Source organism: Bemisia tabaci, chromosome 1, assembly GCF_918797505.1.
Source record: "Bemisia tabaci chromosome 1, PGI_BMITA_v3".
NCBI lineage: Eukaryota > Metazoa > Arthropoda > Insecta > Hemiptera > Aleyrodidae > Bemisia > Bemisia tabaci.
The window spans coordinates 87,110,663-87,133,658 of record NC_092793.1 but is presented as its reverse complement, the minus strand read 5'-3'; the positions used below and the strand labels follow the sequence as shown (position 1 = coordinate 87,133,658).

The 22,996-nt window shown below is 38.9% G+C and overlaps 1 protein-coding gene across 5 annotated transcripts in view; it reads right to left on the bottom strand.

Moving 5' to 3' along the window:
• Gnpat (dihydroxyacetone phosphate acyltransferase) overlaps positions 1-22,996 on the bottom strand; it is a 76,355-nt gene that overhangs the window by 52,743 nt on the left and 616 nt on the right. For 2 of the 5 annotated variants that reach the window (XM_019045549.2, XM_019045547.2), the window contains exons 2-4: positions 18,813-18,989; positions 15,861-15,990; positions 9,435-9,638 (exon numbers count right to left, since the gene is read on the bottom strand). In XM_019045549.2, the coding sequence (XP_018901094.2) occupies positions 9,435-9,638; positions 15,861-15,990; positions 18,813-18,989 (511 nt within the window). Of the gene's footprint in view, positions 1-9,434; positions 9,639-12,038; positions 12,281-15,860; positions 15,991-18,812; positions 18,990-22,996 lie in introns of those variants that run through there. The other 3 variants (XM_019045548.2, XM_072306362.1, XM_072306363.1) reach the window with 3 other exon arrangements.

Sequence of the window (22,996 nt, the reverse complement as noted above, 5' to 3'; positions counted from 1 at the left end):
AAAAGGAAAAACAACTGACGTTGTCACAAGTCTGGATGCCATTGTTTCAAAATAAAATTGCGGAAAATTCGACGTGGCGGCAAATTTAAGGAAACGCGAAAAATGAAAATTCCAGAGACTGTTATCTTTCAAATACCCTCTAGTTTAAGTAAATCAAAGGGATCAACTTTAATTCCTTTCTTTGGCGGAGTAAGAGCAATAATTTGCTGACTTTAAAGTTGTCAAGCGGGGCGCCTTCAATTGTTGGAGTATGCAACATCACATTATTAAGTGAGCTGTCAAAAAATGAAGCCGATGTGAAAAATCGCTCCTCCTTTGGGATGTTTCAGAAATTTTTAAGGTCCTCCTCCTCAAATCCAACGATAAAAAGAAGAAAAGAAAAATTGAGCAATTTCTACCCATAAAGTTGGCGAGCCTAAAAAAACATTGTTTATCCTGATGGAGAAGGGGCCATTGACATTTTTGACATTTCTCTCTCTGAAAATTAAAAATCCAAGAATAATTTTAATTCTCTGACTCCTGGCACTCCTAATTGGCGAGGAGGATATCGGCTGCGCTTTCAATTCCGAAAACGCCGTTCTACTCTTGATTATTATCTGAGTTGAAATTATCTGATTGACAGTCTCAAACTCACGATTTGAGGCACCGATCTTTTAGGTAACATCTGATGCACTACCTGATCGGTGACACTATTTACGAAGCTGAAATCAGTATGCCAAGTTCCCTTGATCACACTGCATTCTGATTTAGTTTGCAATTATCAGATTATTCTCGATTCACAGTAAAACTACTGTTTCCACTTTCCACCGGATTTTTGTTTGTTTTAAACTTGGTATCTAGTCATTGGACAAATGAAGTTGTAAAATATTAATTGGTTTTATTTAATAGTGCTTACTTTTGCTGCTTTGGGGGAGGATCTTGAAAATTTCTGAAACATCCCAAAGGAGGAGTGATTTTTCACATCGGCTTCATTTTTTGACGACACACTTAATAATGTGATGTTGCATACTCCAACAATTGAAGGCGCCCCGCTTGACAACTTTAAAGTCAGCAAATTATTGCTCTTACTCCGCCAAAGAAAGGAATTAAAGTTGATTCCTTTGATTTCCTTAAACTAGATGGTATTTGAAAGATAACTGTCTCTGGAATTTTCATTTTTCGCGTTTCCTCAAATTTGCCGCCACATTGAATTTTCCGAAATTTTATTTTGAAACAATGCCTTCCAAACTTTTGACAATGTCAGTTGTTTTTCCTTTTCCTAAAAGGCACTTTTCAAACTTTTCATTCCTGGTTTGTTTTTGTTTTTTCGATAATTTGGAGCTCAACGGCGATTTTTTGAAAAGTGGTCAATTTAAAATTTTGACCGGCTATAACTTTTGGGCGAGTGAACCGATTTTAGTTTTTTTTTTCGCCATTCTTCTTGTCTTTTCAAGTTCTTTCTAACCATGTCTGAAAAAATGGAGGTTGCTATTTGAATTTTAAAAGTTGCCCCCCCCCCCCTGGGGCCCCCCAGGGGGGACCACCAATAAAAGCCTCCCCATCGAAAAATTTCCCTTTTTGAATGATGATGAATGCCACAAACCGCGACCTTCTATCTTTTTTTCTTCAAAAATTATACCCACTTTTCAGTTACTTTACGGACACCCGGTAAAGTAGTGCTTCTTATTTTGTAACTTTTAACTTAGATATTATTTGTGATACCTCTACGTTGGTGCGTCAAAGGTAACACCAGCCTCTAGCCATTGTGTGTAAGGAGTTGCGTAAGCCATTGAACGTCAAACAAATTCCTTTGCTCTCAGTAGAATAAACCATTATTTCAGTCTTTTTCCAGACCCAGTGAAAATAATAGAGAGATGATTAATGCACAAATTCCTCTGATACACGCTGCCTGTTGGGCTGATCGTTTTATTTGTGTTGGTGTCAGAACAATCAATGGCTGAATCAATGGCTTTTCTAGTTCAGAGGTAAGGAATTTATCTCAAAAGAATTATTTGATTCTTTTGCGCAGCCTCTCATACCACAACCAGGACCTAAAGTCCACATGCTTCTTTTCATGCCAGCAGCAAATTAGGCTCAACGTAAAATGCATTTTCTTGAGAAATCTTACAATAATATTCGATTAGTAAAGATCTTAGACTTCTAATCTATGCAGGAAACTGACTCCTAACAGAAGTTAATATTAGTGAGAATTATTTTTCGAGCCACCAGCGACTGTATCTAGAATACCTACAAAGTGTTACCTACATTGAAACCATTTATGCTAGATATTTCAGAGAAATTTATCAGTGATGAGATCTAGACTAATGGAAAATCCACCATACGATGACGCAAGTGTTTAGAAGACAGTTGTAAAAAAAAAAGAAACAAATGTTTGCAAATGCTTAACAGACAAGTATTGAAGGCTTAAGTCTTCGATATGTTTGACTAAACGTCGATTTACAAAATTAAATTGAATGATTAAATGTAGCTGTGCTATTTCAGCTGGACCCGGGGAATCTGACAGGAGAAGTCTTATGCTTGAGGGGCTGCTGAAAATCAATGATAAAGCCTCGAAATTGACCAAAATGGTCCCAGAAAAAGTTTAGTGCTCTCACAGAATAAGGGGGGAGGGGGACAATCCCTGTTTGCCTGATTTGTGAGAATGTTTACCTTCTGAAACACAATCTTTATCAATTTCAATGACGAGAAAATGCTGATCAGCTCCAATGAAGAGTGCATAGTAGACACAGCAATATTTAACCACTATTATTCATGGCGATTGAGAGATGGAAATTTTAATTTTACTCTTACCTCTGATAAATTTTAATTTGGGAAAATATGTTCCTCATAGAGGCACTCACAATGGGCCTGTTGCAAACTTTTGCTACAGCAAAAATAAGAGTTGTATCCTATAGATGATGCCTCAAAAATCACGATGAACGCATCCGCCAAGTCTGAAATGCACTTATAACTTCACAATCTGCGTAAGAAAGGAGGGGTATCGTTAAGGGCCTTTTTTGGCCCCACCCTAAAATTCCTCAACTCTGCGATTTTTTGGTCATTGAAGGTCTATATTTTACGGAATGCACAATGGTTTTGTCATTTCCGGTCTATTTCGGGGTCTACCACTGGCCTAAACATGGGTCTGAAGGCCAATTTTGGCGAAAAATGCGGGTTTTTCAGCATTCGACGCGCTGTTTCGTAACGATCCCTTCGGAGGACAAAAAAATCCTTCAAGTATGTTCATTAGGGATGTAAGAGAGTCACTTTGGCCAATTTTCGTCGATGTCAAACTTTGCGCTCATAGTTAAAAAAAACTTTTTAGAATTTTTCTTGTTTTTCATCATTATTTAAAATGGCTTAAAAAAGGCGACTCATCTTACACCAGAATTAAACTTTTTTGGCAGAAAATGGTCGTGGGTGGTCAAAACCTTCCTCTAAGAACTTTTTCCGATTTAAAGCCCCCCAAAAAAGCCGGTGTTGCCATATTTCATTGCCTAAAATCATAGAAAACCGAGTACTTATTTCAGTATTTGGGGGCTATTTCTCGTCGAGCTCATCCAGAAAAGTCCAAAAACCTTCATTTTTCATATGTTATGGCCGAATCACCAGTAATTACATACATTTATCTAACTACAGAACCTCCCATCGCGGCACGGCGTTGCCACATCATCGGGGAAAAATCGAGAAAAATCCACGTTTCCCTGGATTTGAGCCATTTTTTCGGATTATGCGGATGGAATGAAGTTGAAAGACTTGAAAAGTGCAGAACTGGTCAAACAACAAAGCGACATGGACTCAGCTTGACTCAGAGAGCCTCAATGATTTTCCTAGGCTTACTTTGGACGAACTGCGCCTGATCACCATGGGGATATATCAGCTGAAACAAGCCAAGTCATTCACAGCTGAACACGAGAACGATGATGGGTTGTATGAGCTATTCGTTCACAGAGAATGCACCGACGTCATCAGGGTGAAATTGCAGAGCCGCCATGTATCAGCCAAAAAATACCAACTTTGGATACAGTATCACCCCATGGGCGTTTCTGGGTGATATTGCCAGTGCAAAGTGGGCGCTAGAGTCGTCGGCTGCTGTGCGCACATCGCATATGTCATGTGGTACCTCGCTCATCACAGACATAAGACAGAATCACAAAAAACCAAGCGTTTGTCAGATGAGTACGGGTCATTTCTTCAAGATTCCGCAACGGTAGCTCCGAATGAGTGTCTGATGGAGAGGACGAGGAACCTGATGAAGAGGCGACAGATGAAGATGCAACTGGAGAGGAGTGAGGGAAACCAGAGAAGAGAGGAGGGGGCAACGAGGGCAGCAGTATTATTCGAGGGTAAGGACAATTTTAAATGCAAGTTTAATGTTGCTAAATGAAATGTGCAAAATGCGATATTAAAATAATATATGCGATAATAAATGCGAATTTAGGTGGAGTAGATAAAAAGTTACTGTTTTAAATTAATTTAGGGAAGCAGAATTCTGAACAATCGCAACCGATAAGAGGGCTGTGGGAGGGAGGGGGGATGGTGGTGGTTGTCAGTGCGGGTAAAAATTCAGCATTGAGGACTCGCGATTCTGACACATGGCTTACTTTCTTTCGGACTTCAGATCACGACCAATGTTTGAAAGTCGCATCCTCTTGCGCAAATATCGTGCCTAGAAATCGTAAGAATATGGGTTGTCTAAAAGCGCAATATATTAAAATAATGAATACCGGCACAAGGTATGATCTACTTGCATCTCTGAATACTGCAATTTAAGTCTTTCAACTTTATTCCATCCGCATAATCTGAAAAAATGGATCAAATCCAGGGAAACGTGGATTTTTTTCGATTTTTCCCCGATGATGTGGCAACGCCGTGCCGCGATGGGAGGTTCTGTAGTTAGATAAATGTATGTAATTACTGGTGATTCGGCCATAACATATGAAAAATGAAGGTTTTTGGACTTTTCTGGATGAGCTCGACGAGAAATAGCCCCCAAATACTGAAATAAGTACTCGGTTTTCTATGATTTTAGGCAATGAAATATGGCAACACCGGCTTTTTTGGGGGGCTTTAAATCGGAAAAAGTTCTTAGAGGAAGGTTTTGACCACCCACGACCATTTTCTGCCAAAAAAGTTTAATTCTGGTGTAAGATGAGTCGCCTTTTTTAAGCCATTTTAAATAATGATGAAAAACAAGAAAAATTCTAAAAAGTTTTTTTTAACTATGAGCGCAAAGTTTGACATCGACGAAAATTGGCCAAAGTGACTCTCTTACATCCCTAATGAACATACTTGAAGGATTTTTTTGTCCTCCGAAGGGATCGTTACGAAACAGCGCGTCGAATGCTGAAAAACCCGCATTTTTCGCCAAAATTGGCCTTCAGACCCATGTTTAGGCCAGTGGTAGACCCCGAAATAGACCGGAAATGACAAAACCATTGTGCATTCCGTAAAATATAGACCTTCAATGACCAAAAAATCGCAGAGTTGAGGAATTTTAGGGTGGGGCCAAAAAAGGCCCTTAACGATACCCCTCCTTTGCACTTTTTTTGAGCTTCCCGCTTTAAAAACGATACTACGGCACGGGTGAACATTTTGTCAGAGGAGTTGCTCCATCAAATTCATCATGGCCGACGCTTCCGTAGTTCCGCGCGTAATTCGAGGATAGTTCAAGGTCAATCAAGGCGGGCGAGGAAAATATGAAGGTAAACACCCCGATTGTTATCTGGTCTTATCCTAGTCAGGAGTGATCTTGTCCCATCGCACGTGTTTTGGCGGATTGCCGTCGGCCATTATGAATATTGCCGACGATGGAACGACTCCTCCAACAAAATGTTCACCTGTGCCGTAGTATCGGATGCTCAAATAACCGCAAATTTTTTCTGCAGATTGTGAACACAATCTGCGTACGAAATTTGCGGTTTTAGTTATGAAGATTGCTGTTAGTAAGAAGTTGTGAGTGCATTTCAGACTTCGCCGATGCGCTCATCGTGATTTTTGAGGCATTATCTATAAGAAACAACTCTTAGTTTTACTCTAGCCAAAGTTTGCAACAGACCTATTCAGGAGAAATTCTCCCTCCCCTTTCCTGCTTGCAATATTTTAATTTTTGAAGCAGCTTAAGTCTTGATCGCATGCTGAATGGGCTCCATAGGGAACAGAGATACATAATTGCATGTAATTTCGTATAAGATAAAATTTTGGGCAATTTTGTGGAGCTTCTACAAAAGACTCAGTAGTCAGTAGGCCAAGAAATGCCTAGAATCAGTAATATCTCAATATTTAACGAAATGAGAGTCAAACTCTAAAGTTTATTGTGAGATAAGTTTGTGGGTGGCATACGAGGAGGAACAAAAAAAAAACCGGAATTTTGCTGTAACTTGGCAACGATGGAAAATATTCTGGTTCCACTGCTAGGAGGTGTAACTGGGAGCTATGAAGAGTCACTAGGCCAAATTTCAACGTCGTTTGATTCAATTTTTTGAAGGGGCAGTTTGAGTCATTTCAATTTTCTTTATTTTGGCGAGATTCGGTTTAAGGGGTTGTCTGGCAAGTTCGTTGTTTTTGAAGATGGGTCAATTTCTGTAGCAACACTTAGCGCTTAATATTTTCTCTCTTACTTGATAAAAACACTACTTTCTCTGTTAATCTTTTGAAGTGCTACTTCTGGAGGACAAACCTCAACAAAAACCTTGTGTAAGTACGGTTTTTTGCTTTAAAAATGGTGCTGTATTGCCCGAAACCCCTGTATGGCTCCAAACAGCCATCGCCATTAAATAGAACCGATGCAAATAATGAAAAAAAATTGCATTTTTGAGAATGAGGTTGGTTATAGATCATTTAATTTACTAGCAATATGCAGAAATATTCAAAACATAGATGTGAAAAATTTGGGCCTAAAATGCGTTGTTGCCGAATTGATCCCCCATTGAGCATTCTATCCGGTGACTGCTGCTGGGCGTACAGCCGAAGTTCGAACAGTAAATTACACTCTAAAACAAAGAAAAACATTTATTCACCTATGTCATGAGTGAAACATGTTTCCCTGCAAGATTCACTCCAAAAATTGATAGAGTTAGTTGCGCACTGCCCGTGAAAATCACCCATCTTCAAAACTGACAAACTCGCCAGACAACCCTTTAAACCAAGTCTTGCCAAAGTAAAAGAAAATGTGCTACGACGTTAAAATTTGGCCTAGTGACTCTTCATAGCTTCTAGTTACACCCTTGAGCAGTAGAATCCGGATATTTTCCACTGTCACCAAGTTACAGCAAAATTCCGGCTTTTTTTGGGTTCCTCCTCGTACACTGCTCTTGAGAAATCTGTGAACTTGCATGTATATTAAATTCCATTTTGCATCTCTAATAAGTGATGATGAAAGAAAATCTTTGAAAAGAAGAAATGGATGCTAAGGACGGTTGCTAAAGTCTCTTTCTTCTGGCTGCTGTTTTTTCTCTCATACAATGCAATAATAAACGGCGACACTGCAGCTTATTTCTTAACAGAAGAAAACATCCTTAACTGTAGGAATTTGCGTATTCACCTAGGAATTAAAATTAACTTGATGATAAACATATTCAAATGTTAATTAAGTACGTTGTTGCTTCAAGTCCGTTCTAGGTGCGAATGTCGCCCGCAATCCGTAAATTCAAAATAGCCGCAAAAAATGCGCAGTCATCATTGTCGTTTACATGAAAACGTTGACGTGCTCGATTCACGAACACGCACCGCCTCGGTGAAGATTTGGGGTTAACCGCCGAATTCCACCGGTTGACCGTCCACGTCGCCAGTTATGCCGCAATCACACGCTGAATTTAGCAGCTGAATGTGGGAGTCAACAGTCATCGCCCAGCAGCTGAAATTTAGCAAATTCGAGTTATTTTCATCCAGATCTGTATCAAATCTACTCGAATGGTTCAGACAAATTCAACATTAGTCCGATGGTTGCTGAATTTTGCGCGTAACGCACAAAATTCAGCAATTTCAGGCATTGGGCCGATGACTTCCACATTCAAGCCACATTCAGCTCCCACATTCAGCGTGTGATTGCGGCATTAGAAAGATTCAATGTTTTGCATTAAGTCACAATGCCATTGTGAATGCAATACGTATGCTGGCTACTTAGAGAATTGGTGGAATCATTTTGGCTTTGATTCCACAAATGCTAATACCAAGATAGTATTAGAAATAAAGTAGGAAAATGATTTCTTTCAAAAATATATTGGGTAATAGGTCAAAATGTCCAAAAACAAATGTCCAAAAGTCAAAATGTCCAAACCCTGAATGCCCGAAAATTTAAAAAGGCCAAATATCAGTAAGGCCAAAAATCAGACAAATAAGTCCAAAAGTAGGCGAATGTCCAAATTAACGGAAAGAGTAATTATATACTGTTTTTAGGAGTTTTTTTCGTGTATTTTCTGAAGGAAATACACTATTTTTTTTTTCTTTTCATGACAAATGGGGTGATATTAGCCATGTTTGTTATGTTTGTCAATATCACTTAAAATTTGGAAAATAAATCACTGATGCATTTTTTAAAGTAAGAATTTGCCTGCTCTCATGAAAAATTTTATCATCATTTTTTCCTAACCTGCATCTCTCCATTATCCGACGCATCTGTTTCTGTGGCTGCATTCACAAATAGCTTGCAAACCTGCACCCAAAAATCCAATAACAACCCAATGCCTAATCTCACATTTGGACTTTGCCTACTTTTGGACTTATTTGTTAGCTGGAGATTACTGATATTTGGCCTTTTTAGATTTGTGAGCATTCAGGGTTTGGACATTTTGACTTTTGGACATTTTTTTTTTTGGACATTTTGACCTAGCACCATATATTGATACAGTTATGAAGTAAATATACGAGGGCAAATCCACCTCGTCTAGCCTGGCCTACGTAACCTTTCTTTGCAGAAACTTAAGATAGAGTTCAAACTTTTGTTATGCTCAAAGTCGACTTAAAAAACCATTACATGCATTCGGCAGTTTTCTCAGGGTACTTTTTGAAGGATAAGAAATTGGACAAGAAAATACAGAATCTTGTGAATTCAATCCGAAAACAGGTAGAAAAATTTGGGTGCACCAAGTCAGTGATCAGCATGGTGGAATATTTGGACAGGAACTATCATCCATTGAGTTTACCTAGAAAAGGAGTCTTTGATAGAGTCAAGTGTCAACAGTATTCTGATCACCGCAATCATCAGTGTGCAGGTTCTTAGATTCATACAAATTACTAAATAAAATGTATTGAAAGCGTAAACTTGACAGTGTGTTTATGTGATAAAAAAGTTGCCACCAGGAGATGGATACCACCTATTTCTAGGAGGAGGCAGGAGAACAATTTATATTAACAGAGCACTTAAGAAAAATATTTAAAATCCGAAGCTTCAGTATTCTCTAAAATTTGAAATAATGTATAAGTATACAACAAAGAGATGAAAGAAATAATTTTACCAAATTTAGGCAGGAGAGATTTGGCCGATCTACTTCTAGTTCCTTCAATGAAGAATTCAATAGGTAAATCTCCGCTTATGACCAAAGTTTGGACATACTCATCAAAAACAGCTTTGTAAAGTTTGTCATCTCCAAAGGACCGCCTCATGAAAAAAGCATGCGTATCACGCAGCAGTTGACCCATAAGCCACATAGACTGAAAATCTGTTAATCAGAAGAAAATGCTGCTTACAACTCATACTCCAGAGAAATCTCTTCATTTCAAACAAATGCTCAGTATAATTTCATTTACGAAGAAGATGGAAAAATTAAGGCATTCTTATGTGCACATTATGATTTACACCTGAAAACCACTTAACATATAGTGCACTACCCTCTATTCCCTTCTCAGAGAATTTTTTTTTTCCCCAATTACACACACAACTTAAATAAAAAAAGGCGCTATTTTTCTTTGGAAATGAAATAATTTAAGTAGAACATATACTAAAAACTAAAATCCTATTGGTTAGCGGAAGTTGTATTTTCACATCTACCAATCTTTCTCTTGGCTCTTGTCAAATGCTGTTCATTTTATTGTACTTTTTCCCCTTATTATTGGTATCATGTTAGAATTTGCCTTCAATTTTTAGTGATGATGGTGATGATGATGATTTCATGATGATGGTGTCTGTCCAGGCACCGAAACTCCTGCACTTGTTTGTAGTTGAGCCCTTCAAATGTAATAAACTTAATTGTCTGAACTCTGAAGGTTTCTAAAATTTGACTGGATGGCTCCTATACAGGGTGTCTCACGAAAAAGGAGCCACCTGGAGTATCTGCCGAGCGCGTAGGGATTTCAAAAAATGGTAAAAGACGTGTTTGTTTATATTGAGGGGAGCACATTTTGGCGCATTTCACAAATTCCCAAACCGCGGGAGGGATGCGGGGCAGGGGGTCCCCCCCATACATCGAAATTTTCAAATGGCACCCCTGCTTTTTCATTTCAGAAATCAATTGTACGCAAAGAAACAAGCCACACTGTCTAAACCGGATGTAAATCGGACAATTTTTCAGGAATTACAGAGGTTGAATCATTTTTTTCATGCTCTTTTCAAAAATTTCCCACGCTCAGTGGAATTGACATATCAAACCAAGCTCTCCGCCAAAAAAAGTCTTAAACATTCCACTTTCGATAAAAAAAAAAAAAAAATCTGCTGTACTCGAAATCTGGAGCACACGGAGCCCTTCTTCGCGACATTAAAATTCGTTTTACCGAACATTTCCGAGGGGCGCTCATCGGAAGAGGGTAGTAAGTTTTAGACAAGAATTATTATTCTTTTTTCTGAAGCATAAGAAACCATGGGCATGAAGAAACAGATATGTAGAAAAACAAATGTGTTAGCTTTTTTTTATGTGGGTTTCAATGATTTGAGCTGAACCTTGATACTTCTGAGGACGCTATTTTTACGCGGTGCGCGGCAATTTTCCGAAGTTTATTTTGGATGACCCAGGAAGAATAAATGGAAAGTTTATTCTCCTCCTTTGTTGAAAATGAAAGCTGCCTCTCACAACTTCTGATTAGCTTACTGACTTACGCATTTCAATATCGAAAAATGGGTTCTGCATGCTCCAGTTTTCGAGTACAGCAGATTTTTTTTTTTTTTTTTTTAATCGAAAGTGCAATGTTTAAGAATTTTTTGGGCGGAGAGTTTGGTTTGATACCATTGAGCGTGGGGAATTTTTGAAAAGAGCATGAAAATAATGTTTCAACCTCTGTCAATTGATGATTATTGTCCAATTTACATCCGGTTTAGGCAGTGCGGCTTGTTTTTCTGTGTAGAATTGTAGCCACCCTCATCGCCTATCAGGATATTGAAGAAAACTCCTCAAATTCACTCTGTGAAACACACATTGCCCAGCATCGTTCGAAAGTCAACAATAATGTCAAACCTCTATAAATTAAAAACTTTACTTTGAAAATGTTAAGAAACTACATTATATTTTATAAATTAAGTGCCTTTCAAGTGCTCATCATGACATACCCCATCAAACACTGCAGAAATTTTCAAATTTCTCTTAAATTAAAAATAAAATTAAAGTAGCAAAATTTGATCATTTTTTTCTTTTTGTTTCTTTGGGATCATGTGTACGAAAAACTTCATGATATCCCACCAAAAACATTTCCATGTAAAAGTGTCAGTCAAGCTAAAAATATAAATATCCGTCGCCTACAATTGAACAATCACGAAGTACAATTGCACTACAAAGAGAATTGATAAATGTGTATCCCTTTTATAAATTTTTTTTTCCTGTCTAAAATTTACATTTTGCCGGTAATAATGTTGAAGGGAGGAGAAACTTGAAAATATTCATGAAATTTACTTGCAGTCTGCCTTGTGTGATATCATTACATTTTAGGCAACGAATATTTATATTTTTAGCTTGACGGGCATTTTTTCATGGAAGTGTTTTGGGTGGGATTTTCCTATACGTAATGATAGAATTGGCAGCATTACTTGCACTGAGCATGATGCTATTATCCCACTGAGCTGTGCAATACTTCAGTCAAAAGACTTTTGTAGTCTATGGTTATACAAAAAAACGGTTTTCTCTAAAAACTCACACCTTACTGCGCTTGTTCTATGGTCCAATGCAAGATCCTAAAACCGGATTGGTGACATGATATCATTTGTCTTCCTTTGAATATACTTGGGTATAGTCTTTTCCAGTAAGCCCTTTCAAAGAGTTTCCTACCTTCTGACAGGTAGGAAAGTGGCCAATAGGTGTCCACCACTGGTTAATTTGGTTTCAGGATAAGAATAAATGCTGCGATGTTCTAGGATTTTAATGTATATCCTGCTTTATTCATTGGGTCCAAAATTTCAGCCTGCAGGTATGTTGCACACAAGAGAAACAAATGAATGAAGGGAATTTCTATTGGTAAATTTGTCCGAGAATCATGTTGAGCAATCACAGAAGTCTACAGGCTGATTATTGATACGGGAATACAAATCAATCAACAATAAAAACAAATGAAAAACGAGCTGGTAAATCCAACACGTGGTGTTGGAAGAGCGCGCCATAAGCATATATCTGCATAGTCACATTCAGGCTTATCCTGGTTTTTAGTTACTGAACGAATTGTAGAAAGGCCTTAAAATAATTATGAGTTATATTCATCCCGCCAAAAACATTTAAATGTAAATATGAGCTGCCAAGCTAAAAATATAAGCATTCGTCGCCTAAAATAAAATGATATCCCAAATAATAGATGCAAAGTAAAATTTGTTGACATTAATTTAAAGTTTCTCCTGCCTTTAACATTACCATCAGGAAAACGCAAGATGTAGACAAAAAAATTTAAAGAAATCGATTCAAATTTATCGATATTTTTCGTAGTTCAAAGCAACTTCTGTCATCACAGCTTCCGTTTGGTTGATTTGCGGTCAGCCGCAAATAAAGTGAACATTAATCTGACCCAATGAGAGAGTTTAAGCACAACTCATAGGCTACTTGAGACAACGGGACCAAGTTTAACAAAAATAAATTTATCAATATCAGAAGCCAAAACAGCAATTTGGGTCTTATCGACAATCTTGGATTTGAGAATTTCGAAAATTAGACTGAAGATTCGAGTTGCTGGTCGAAATATACCCCCTGGTACTAAGTTTTACGAAAATCGATGCAAAAGGAGCCGAGATGGCATTTTAGGCCACATCCGCCATCTTGGATTTACGAATGTCGAAAATTAGTGTTAATTCGAGTTTTGGTCGAAAAATACCTCTTGATGCTAAGTTTTACGAAAATCGATGCAATAGGAGCCGAGATAACATTTTAGGCCACATCTGCCATCTTGAATTTGCAAATTTTGAAAAAATGACTGAAAACTCGAGTTTCTGGTTGAAAAATACCCCCTGGTACAAGGTTATACAAAAATCGATGGCATAGGAGCCGAGATAGCATTTTAGGCCAAATCCGCCATCTTGGATATACGTATTTCGAAAAAGTGACTAAAAATTCGAGTTTCTCGTCGAAAAATAACCCCAACTGCAAAGTTTTACGAAAATCGATGATAAACGAGCCGAGATACGGGGTGCAGGAATGCCGTGTCGCCGTGAAGGAAGAGAAGAACACGGAGAACCCAACGATTAGCGTCTCGTGACGTCATAGCAATGATTGGTGGGTTGCTGGACACCATACAGTTGTTTCAACAAGCGCTTGTAACTTGCTGGTGTATCTTGGCCTTCACTGCTATGCCGAAATAACAGCCAATCGGAAACCCTCTGCTCTTACATGGCCTCGCAGCTTACTCGTGTGACCGATAAGAATATTTTCAAACAGCGATCTGCTATAAGCAAATTAGTACCCACGTACATATTAGAGAGCTTTAGCAGGACATAAAGGGTCATAGGAGATTCCTTTGTTCTCGGCATTAATTAAAAAATTGTTACCAGCACTCTAAACGGTCTCCACGTTTAATTATCACAATGAGAAAATACAACTACGTTCCCGCAACGGAGAGGCTTTCAAGATAACCCAGAATGCAATAGAGCTAGTATCTAGATCTATCGGCCGCCTTGCGGCGTATTCCAATGAGCCTTCTATGGCATAGCACGCTCAATAGAGCAACCTTATTAGTGGGAGTGGGTGATTGCAATGGACAAAGGAGGTAAATAATAGACATCAGCAACTAAAAGAGACCAGATAGTTAATCCATCCCCTCCCCCTCAGTCAATATTAACCACCAGTTTCAACTAATAGGATTTAACTTCTTTGTCTATGGCTTTGTCCATATCGCAGGCAAATGGCAATCGCCGGCAATTTGCCGACTACGATTAATAAATCATAAATAGAGACACATGAAATTCAGAAATAAAGGTACAAGATGATGCAATATTTTGCTTTTAATTGAAATATACGTTTTTTCCTCCAAAAGACATGGTAGTAACTGGCCCTAGTAAGTCGCCCCGGGAATCAAGGTTTGCCACCACACTGCCCAGGGGCAGGCTCATAATTGGATGCTTCTTGCTTTGGCCACCAAATGGCCCCGGGGCGCTTCTTCGAATAGCAACGCCGCACGGTGCAGTGTCCCATGGACAAAAATTGAAAATTCGACTTTGTCCGATAATGAAAATGACCGCTGGATTGAAATAAGGATGGATGGGAAGAAATTCGTTGTTTCTTGACATGAAAATGCTATTGGAGGGGTGGAAGGGGGAGGGGAAATCACGGAACCTGCGCGGATGCACAATTAGCAGAAATCCAGCAGCAGACATTATGTGTTATGACGGGAGATAACTGATATTGGCCTACTCAGAACGGAACAAGGTAGAATGTTTAGAAATAAGGTTCTGTCTCTATCGCCAAAACGCTCGCCTTCAAGTATCTGTACTTCCGCCTCCTTCCTCCCACCCCAAAGTGTCATTTACAAAATTTGACCTCATCTAACGATAGCCTATATGTTCAAGACCTCTCATATCAAATTTCACCTCTCTATGTGCTTTTGTTTGCGAGCTTTGATTTTTGTCCCTACGCGCCATGAGGACACTGCACTGTGCGCCGGATCTTCGCACTGGTCTGCTGGCCCTCGACCGGCCGCGACGCGCTATTGTTCTTTCAGTCAGCCAAACCCGTGTTAATGACATCTTCTACCTACTAGCCGCTGAAAATTTGCCAACCAATATTTTAAAATTTAAATAATCTTCTTTTATTTGAAAGGATTCGCATTCAGCTCACAATAATCCTGATGGGAAATACATATAATTATAATTAGTTATATCGGTAAATTACTGATCAAAACATGGGCCAAAGGGTAATAGCATCTATATATGAGCCAGTTTGGTAGCAAACGTCGATTCCTGGTACTGCTCCAGGGCGACTTTTACTAGAGGACACACTCAGGAGAGCGCGTAGTGAAATCTAAGTTGAATTCCGTTTGGATTTGCAATTAAACTATCTCTGCCACAAAGCATAGGGTATCACAAAAAATGAAGGCACTCCAGGCCGAGATAGTATTTTCACAGGTGACCAAATGAACCAATAAAATCTTCTTGGTGTAGCTGCGCATTGTTGCAATTTATCAAAACAACACTTAAGCTGCTTGCAAATTGCCAGGGATTGCTAACTGCCTGCCACATTCATAGATCTCAATAAGCAGCCTCCTAGGATCCACTCCTCCAAATACTATTTGCATAGTTTGTACCAGCGTACTCGGGTAAGAAACAATAACAGTAATGAAAAAAAATATATATATGTATATATAGCTCACTTCAAACAGCTCTCTTTTGGTTGATAAAGAGCAGTACCAATATGAAAAATGATGCATTAATAATGAAAGAATTTAACAAGTAAAAGAAAAGAACTACTGTAAAAATCCTCCATTTAACTGACATGAAACCTGATACAAATGAAGATTAAGTGAATGACAAGCACGAATTTCAAGTTTACCCATTCCAGCAGCAACACAAGGAAGTTCGATTTCATAATGAAACGCCACATAAGCCATCAAGATAAAATCTGCATAACTGCGATGACTTGGCAGAAAAATGACAGGATTATTTTTCATCTCCAATTTGATCTGTAATAAAAAGCACACTCCTGTCAGAGAGTTGGAATCGTACACACCTAATTTGAGTACTAGAAACCGCGCTTGAGTTGGATATGAGCAACATGCCAAATCAGGGTAATGAGTTGTCTTGCATCTCAAAATTTCCTGACTTTCCAACGTCGTTGCACATAAAATTCCTCGTCTTTTCAATGTTTCATTTTGCACGATTTCTCATGAATGATATTTTAACAGGAGAGTTTAGCACTAAGTTTCCTAAAATTGAAAAAATGCCATGTTTTGCCAGGAGAAAGAGTTTCAGGGTTCCACGGCATAATTCCCTGAATTTTCCCAGACTTTTTGGGGCTGGACAAAATTCCCTGACTTTCTCAGGTTATCAAGAACTCGTCACCCTGCAAATGCAACCGAGGAGGAAGTTTGCTCTTAAAAAAGATAAGGGTCAACCAACATATTCCTGGGAAAGGTCCAGGGATACATGGTAAAATATCCCTATCTGGAATATCAAGGTGATAATGGCTAAAATCACACAACACTGAAAAATTAGGTTTTAAAGGTGACTATTTCAAACCTAGGTCACATCGTCCATTAAAAACATGAGCCTCACTAAACCTTGATTATGTTCAACCCTTTATAAACCGGATTGGACTTATAACTTGGGTTGTTACATTCGGCAAAAACCGCACCTCAGCTTGATACTGATGGCTGATATCTCATCACTAAAAAAAGTAAACATTCATGGGACAACTTTTGATTACTTATTGTTAGTTATTTTCACTATGAGACGTTAATGTTTAACGTTTATTACATGTTGTGCAACTTTAAAATTTACATTTGTTTGCATTGTTTCTTGGAAGGGTGTTCAGTGTTCGTTCAATAGTTGCTGCTTTTAAATGCTTTCAATACTAGTTTTAACGTTAGGAAAAGAAAAACTTCATCACTGAAAAAATCACTGGATCTATTAATGTAGCTCATGTTTCAGAACATTCATGTACAAGTTTCAACAGGCACCGAAGCTGATAATGAAATTTTTCTTGATTGACATTAAGCGAAAAGTGCTAAACATGTAATTCAACAAATTGGTCCGCCTTTCTAATTATACTGAGTTTTATAATTTACGGCTAATGCCAGGGGAATAAAAAAAAAAAAAAAGGACTACTTAAACTAAAAACAACTGCCAACTAAAACAGATCAAAGACTTGGACTTTAGAAGAAGAGATAAACACTTCAAAAGTACAGATTATACCTTGGAGTGGCAAGCTCCCACGGTTTTTTGCGCTTAAGGCGCCTAAGTTCGTTAGAATTATCTCGTAACTGTACTACATTTGGAGGACTGTGGAGACGCGTCTCACACCGCGATGCGATCTTAGTGATATACTCCCCAACAGACTTGACTCCCACAGGGTTCCCAGCCAATTTTGAAAAAAAAAAATCCCTGACTTTTCCAGATTTTCCAGGCCAAAACGAAAATTTTTCCAGGCCTTTTTCCGCTGAAAAATACTCAAATAATTTGCTTTAAAAGAGACAGCGCGCATTTTTCGATTTTTGTAAAAACTCCTCTATTTTCATCAAATTTTGATCTAATTTAGCTTTTTTTTATAAGAACCAGGCTAGGATAGTATCATAACACGAATAAAATCACAAAAAAAGTTAAAATATGTTGGGGGGAAAAAAAATTGGCGAAATATAAACGCCTTCTGAAACGATACATGCATGGATGAAAGCAAATGATTTTTCAATTTGTTTCATTTACTCGTAGTAGTATTGGTTTTGAAAAATAAATCCCATCATGGTATTACTGCTGTGCTAAGGAAGAGAGCACTGAACAGATTCTCTTAAAAAAGAATCCAACCAAAATTGGAATTGCAATTTCAATTTTGATTTTTTTATTTTGATTTGTTTAATTATTAATTTTCTTTTCTCAGTACTTGGAAAAATTCCAGACTTTTTAAGCAAATTCCCGGACTTTTCCAGGTTTTCCAGGCCATTTTTTCCCCCTTCCAGGTTTTCCAGATCACTGGGAACCCTGTCCCAGGTCACGGCGTATATCACTATTTTGCTCATAATGCGGAGCACCTATCATCCTAAGAGTCTTATTTTGAATAACTTGTAAAACTTTAATATTTAGGGACGCTGCAGTGCCCCAGACTTGGCAACCGTAGGCCCACACCAGTCTAATTAATTGCTTATATAATAGCAGCTTATTGTTTAGGGTCAAAGGAGACTTTGCACCCAGGAACCAATGGATCTTCTGAACTTTATATTTACACTCATCACATTTCAGATTAATATGAGGTTTCCACTTTAACTTAACATCTAAATTAAGGCCAAAATATCAAGCTAAATCAGAAATAGGAATAATGTCTAGACCAAAAGTGAAAAAAAGATTACCATTAATTACACGAATAGAGAAAATTATTAAAATAAACTTATTTGCATTCATTCCAATGTCTTTTTCGGCGCACCAGTCTTTAATAATATTTAAATCCTCTTGTAAGATGTCTAATGCCACCTCCTGCTCAACATGTGAGGATAGGTAGGCAGTACCTAGTACCATCAGCGTACTTTGCTAGAATTGAGTCCCTAACAGGGCGGGGGATATCTGATGTGAATAGTGGATATAGGAGCGGACCCAGTACAGAGCCCTGGGAAACCCCCGCAAGGATGAGGAAGCTCTCAGAAAGGTCTTCCCCAACCCTAACTCTAAATGTATGATCAGTAGAGTTTTCTAGTAAATTCATCAAAGATGCCTCTCACATGTAACAGAATCGAAGCTTGATGTTTCATTAATTAATACTACAGAAGAAAAATTGAGAGCCTTCAGCTCATGATTTTACCTTTTTTAGATGGGTCTCATTGACATAAATCCCGTTCAGTATTTTTTTCAGTATTTTTACCAGAACAAATGCGAGACCTCTTATGACAGCAAGTTGATGGGTGTACCCTATCTCCTTCAAAGTTGCTGACACTTTCAGTTCAACTGTTTTGAATGGGACACTATGTTCAGCACTTATCTGTGAAAAAAAGAAGGATCGACTTCTTAAGATTCACAACCACTGTTAATTACACTATACAGGGTGTTCCAAAAGTCCAGCCCCCCCCCCTTCTAACTTTGGAACAGTTCGAGATAGAAAAATGAAACTATGGGAATGTTCCTATCTCAAAAGGGACCATCTTTTGGGGGAAGGGGTGTCAAAATTTTGGTTCCCCCGACAGGGGGGGGGGGGGCAACTTTTTTTTTCAAATGACAACCCCAATCATGTGATGTCTCATTCGAAAGAGCATAAAAAACTAAGAATTTTGGCGCAAACCGCAGATCAATATCTTAATTTTTGACCGAGTTATGATAGGTCAAAGGTCTTTGACCTGTTTTCAAAAAATCCTAACTCCGGTTCAAATTATTGTAAAGAAAAAAATTAAATGGGAAAATTTACCAAATTATGTTCGGTTTCAAGTAAAGATTGCAGAAATTACTTCAAACTAATTTTAAGGGGGGGTTCGGACCCCCAGATACGTCCATTCAAAGGTCATTCAATTTTCCCGCAAAATAAGCCAATTTCCCCTAGATTTGCCTCCACATTATCTCAGTAAGGTCAAAATCAGTTCAACATTGCGTTGGCAAGTCCCTGAATTTCGAGAAAAGTTCGTAAAAAGGAAATTTAAGGTGATTAAATTTGAATCTTTTAATTTCTTTTCTTTTTTTCTTCTTCCAGCCACTCCTGCCGATGCCAGCCCATTGTCTATCCAAAGTCTACCTCTATCGCCCTCCTCAATAACAACTGGACCTGGACCCTCCAACTCACCTTCTGGTGCAACAATTGGTTTAAAGGAAAATAGCCATATACGAAGAGCAGACAAAAGAATCCACGAAGAGGCAAATGTTTCTCCTCCAGGGAGCGCTCACAGCCATCTGGAGAGCCTGCAACTTTTCATGCCCCTTTCCTTCTCAAGCATTAACATTGTCAAAAAGGTGGCAATTAGCCAACTGTATAGGGCACTTCACAGTGGTTACGTTCGTTTTTTTTTCCAAATTTGGAGTAGGCATTAAGCCGATATGCAATTGAGGTTGAGCGGGCATGTATTTTCCGCTTCCTACGTTATGAATATAAGCGCCCATTTCTAACTGGCGATCGTAACCGTAGGAAACGGGAATTTGCACGCTAGAAATGTTACTGGATTCGGCGGTACAAGACATGTCCCCGTAGTCAACTATCTTATTCTCGTTATCTTTTTTCTCGGTTATTTTCCAAGGAGCGAATTTATACTTGAAAGAACCGAAATGTTTTTCGGTATGGAGAGACTGCTCGGCTTGAGCAGTCGTAAATTTGTATTTTGTCCTGTCATAAAAAACTGCCCTTGAAGGCAAGTGACAAAGTTTAGTTCTATGATGGCTGCTTCTTCTGATGTATCGACGGTGTAATTCGGCAATCACATAACTTGTTTGAGGTGTCTGAAAATCTCCGCCTCTATATTATTTTTTTAGAGGAGAACAAACTGACATCATTCCTTGAAGTTTTTGCAGAATTTTCTTCGCACAGAGAAAAAAAATTACGGCAGTTTTAAAGAACTGCTGTCGAGTAGTATCCTGTTTAAAAAATAAAGTATGACAGGTAGTCTGCAACGTCGCAAACCAAGTTAAGAGGTTGCCGACTTACACCATTGATATCTATCCCTAATTTAACCGTAATTAAAAGGGGTGTTTTTGGCCAAATTGCAGAGGATCCTGATGAACTGCAGTACTTTGTTACCTAGGTCCACTAAGACTGCTGTTCCGATGTCTAGGGATTTATCCCTGGATCTAGGAATTTTCCGGCATTTCTAGGGATCTGGGGATTTTTCAGAAAATCTAGGGATTTTTTTTGATGAGGTAAAGTAAGCAAAAATCGACTTTTTAACCTCAAATTTAGCTTCGACCATAGAGAATATTTTTTCATCCATACTTTGTAGGCCTTTTTGGCAACACTATTTTCCCCGTTAATAAGCCGGAAATTAAAACGATTGCGTTACTCGATGTACTTGACATTCAACTGCATTCAACAGTATAAAAAACAATAATATGAACTCAACTAATATTCTTTCATTTTATTGGTCTAGTTTACGTTGCTTTTAGAGAAAGGCAAAATTCAGACGAGCCAATCAGATTTAAATACAGGGTGTTTCAGACCACCCGTACCAGGCCTTTTTCTCGGTTGGTATAGGTCGTACGAAGTCGGAGACCGCGGGGTTGAATAGGGAATTGACCCCAAGAAATCCGAATTTCGTGGTCCCGAAACCCCTCCACCTCCCCTTGGGGGGTAAAGGGGGGGTCACGATGCTAAAAGTCACGGTTCCCGACCGAATAGCGGATAGATCCCCCCATAGATTGCGAGGCCCCCTTCCTCAGGGGTTACTTTCTGCCGTTCAGGGGGGTCAATTAGAACTCTTAGGAGTCACCTAAGATGTAAATGTGTTCTGCTCCTCAATTTGGATGCAATCAATTTGCGATTCGGAAAGGAGCCCCGATTTTTAAAATTGGGCCCCCCCGTTTAACCCCCAAGGGGAGCTAGAGGAGCTTCGGGACCATGAAATTTGGATTTCTCGAGGTCGATTACCTGGGAAACCGTCTTTTTCTAGAGAATCTACGTCAATTTTGAGACCAAAGAGAAATTATGGAGGGGGGGTACTGTCCCCCTCTTTAGGGGGTCATTTTTGGGCCTTGGATGGTCCGATTTTGGATTTTTAGGGGTCAATTCCACGTGAAATTTTCCGTGCTTTTCAATTCTGATGCGATCTATCCGCAATTCGGTCGGGAACCGTGACTTTTAGCATCGTGACCCCCCCTTTACTCCCAAAGGGGGGGTGGGGGGGTTTCGGGACCACGAAATTCGGATTTCTTGGGGTCAATTCCCTATTCAACCCCGCAGTCTCCGACTTCGTACGACCTATACCAACCGAGAAAAAGGCCTGGTACGGGTGGTCTGAAACACCCTGTATTGCAAATGATACATCGAATGACATCATGATTCTACGTTAAAAATGGCGGTATTTTGCAAAATCTAAGGATATTTTGAGATATTTGAGCAAATCTGGGGATTTAGGGATTTTTTTTCTTCCCTGCTAGGGATTTAATATTGGATCACTGCTGTTTCACAGAATATATAGGCTTCACGAACAGAGGGCTCACTCCCAGCGAATCTCGGTCGAAGAAGAAGAACGCACCTAGAAAGCATTGTTTACATTTTGCCTTTAGTCCGGAGCTCGGACGACCTTCAACGCTGTTGGTTTGTTTGGCAAAACGCGCTCCTTCATACCCCCATTTTCTACCTGAACGCATTCATGTGGCAACGTTGCAGAGCCGCTGGAAAGTACAAAACGCGATACATTGGAGTAAACAGGAGTGAACCTTCTGTTGGTGAAGCCTATATATTCTGTGGCTGTTTAGTTCGTCTCAAGCTTTCCAGTGAAATGCTTGGATCATTTTTCAAAGGAGGCCGCCGAAAAGTTATGTGCAATCCTAACCTCACGCAGCTCTGCTTTGGACTAGAGAGAACCTGATTCATTGCATTCCATTGCAGGATGCCGACAGTTTTCACCTGACACTCGACAATCTCCAGAAGTCATTGGGATTGTTTCTACATATTTAAAGAACTGAAGACCATACCAATGAGGCATAAGCTTAGGTACAAGTGGAGTACCTATATAGCGAGAATATGGACAGGACAGATGTGAAACTCCAAAATTCCATTAAGCCTTCAACGATGCTTCCGCAAATAAAGTTAGGGCCCAGAAATGCAGCCAACCTATGCATTTCAATTATCCAGAGCGATTTACTAGTACAATTGTTACGAACCATCGTTTAAAAAGCACATATTAAACTTAATTTGTGCATAAATTTACTCATTTTGGCGGAAGAACGCTCATTACTGTACATTCTTGGCCATCTTGGTTAGAATTGGAATTTGCAGACTTGCAGTGAAATTTTGTGTGTTAGAAGTTGGTTAGAAGGATAGCTGCACTTTTGGGCCAAAAGGCCTCCATGAAG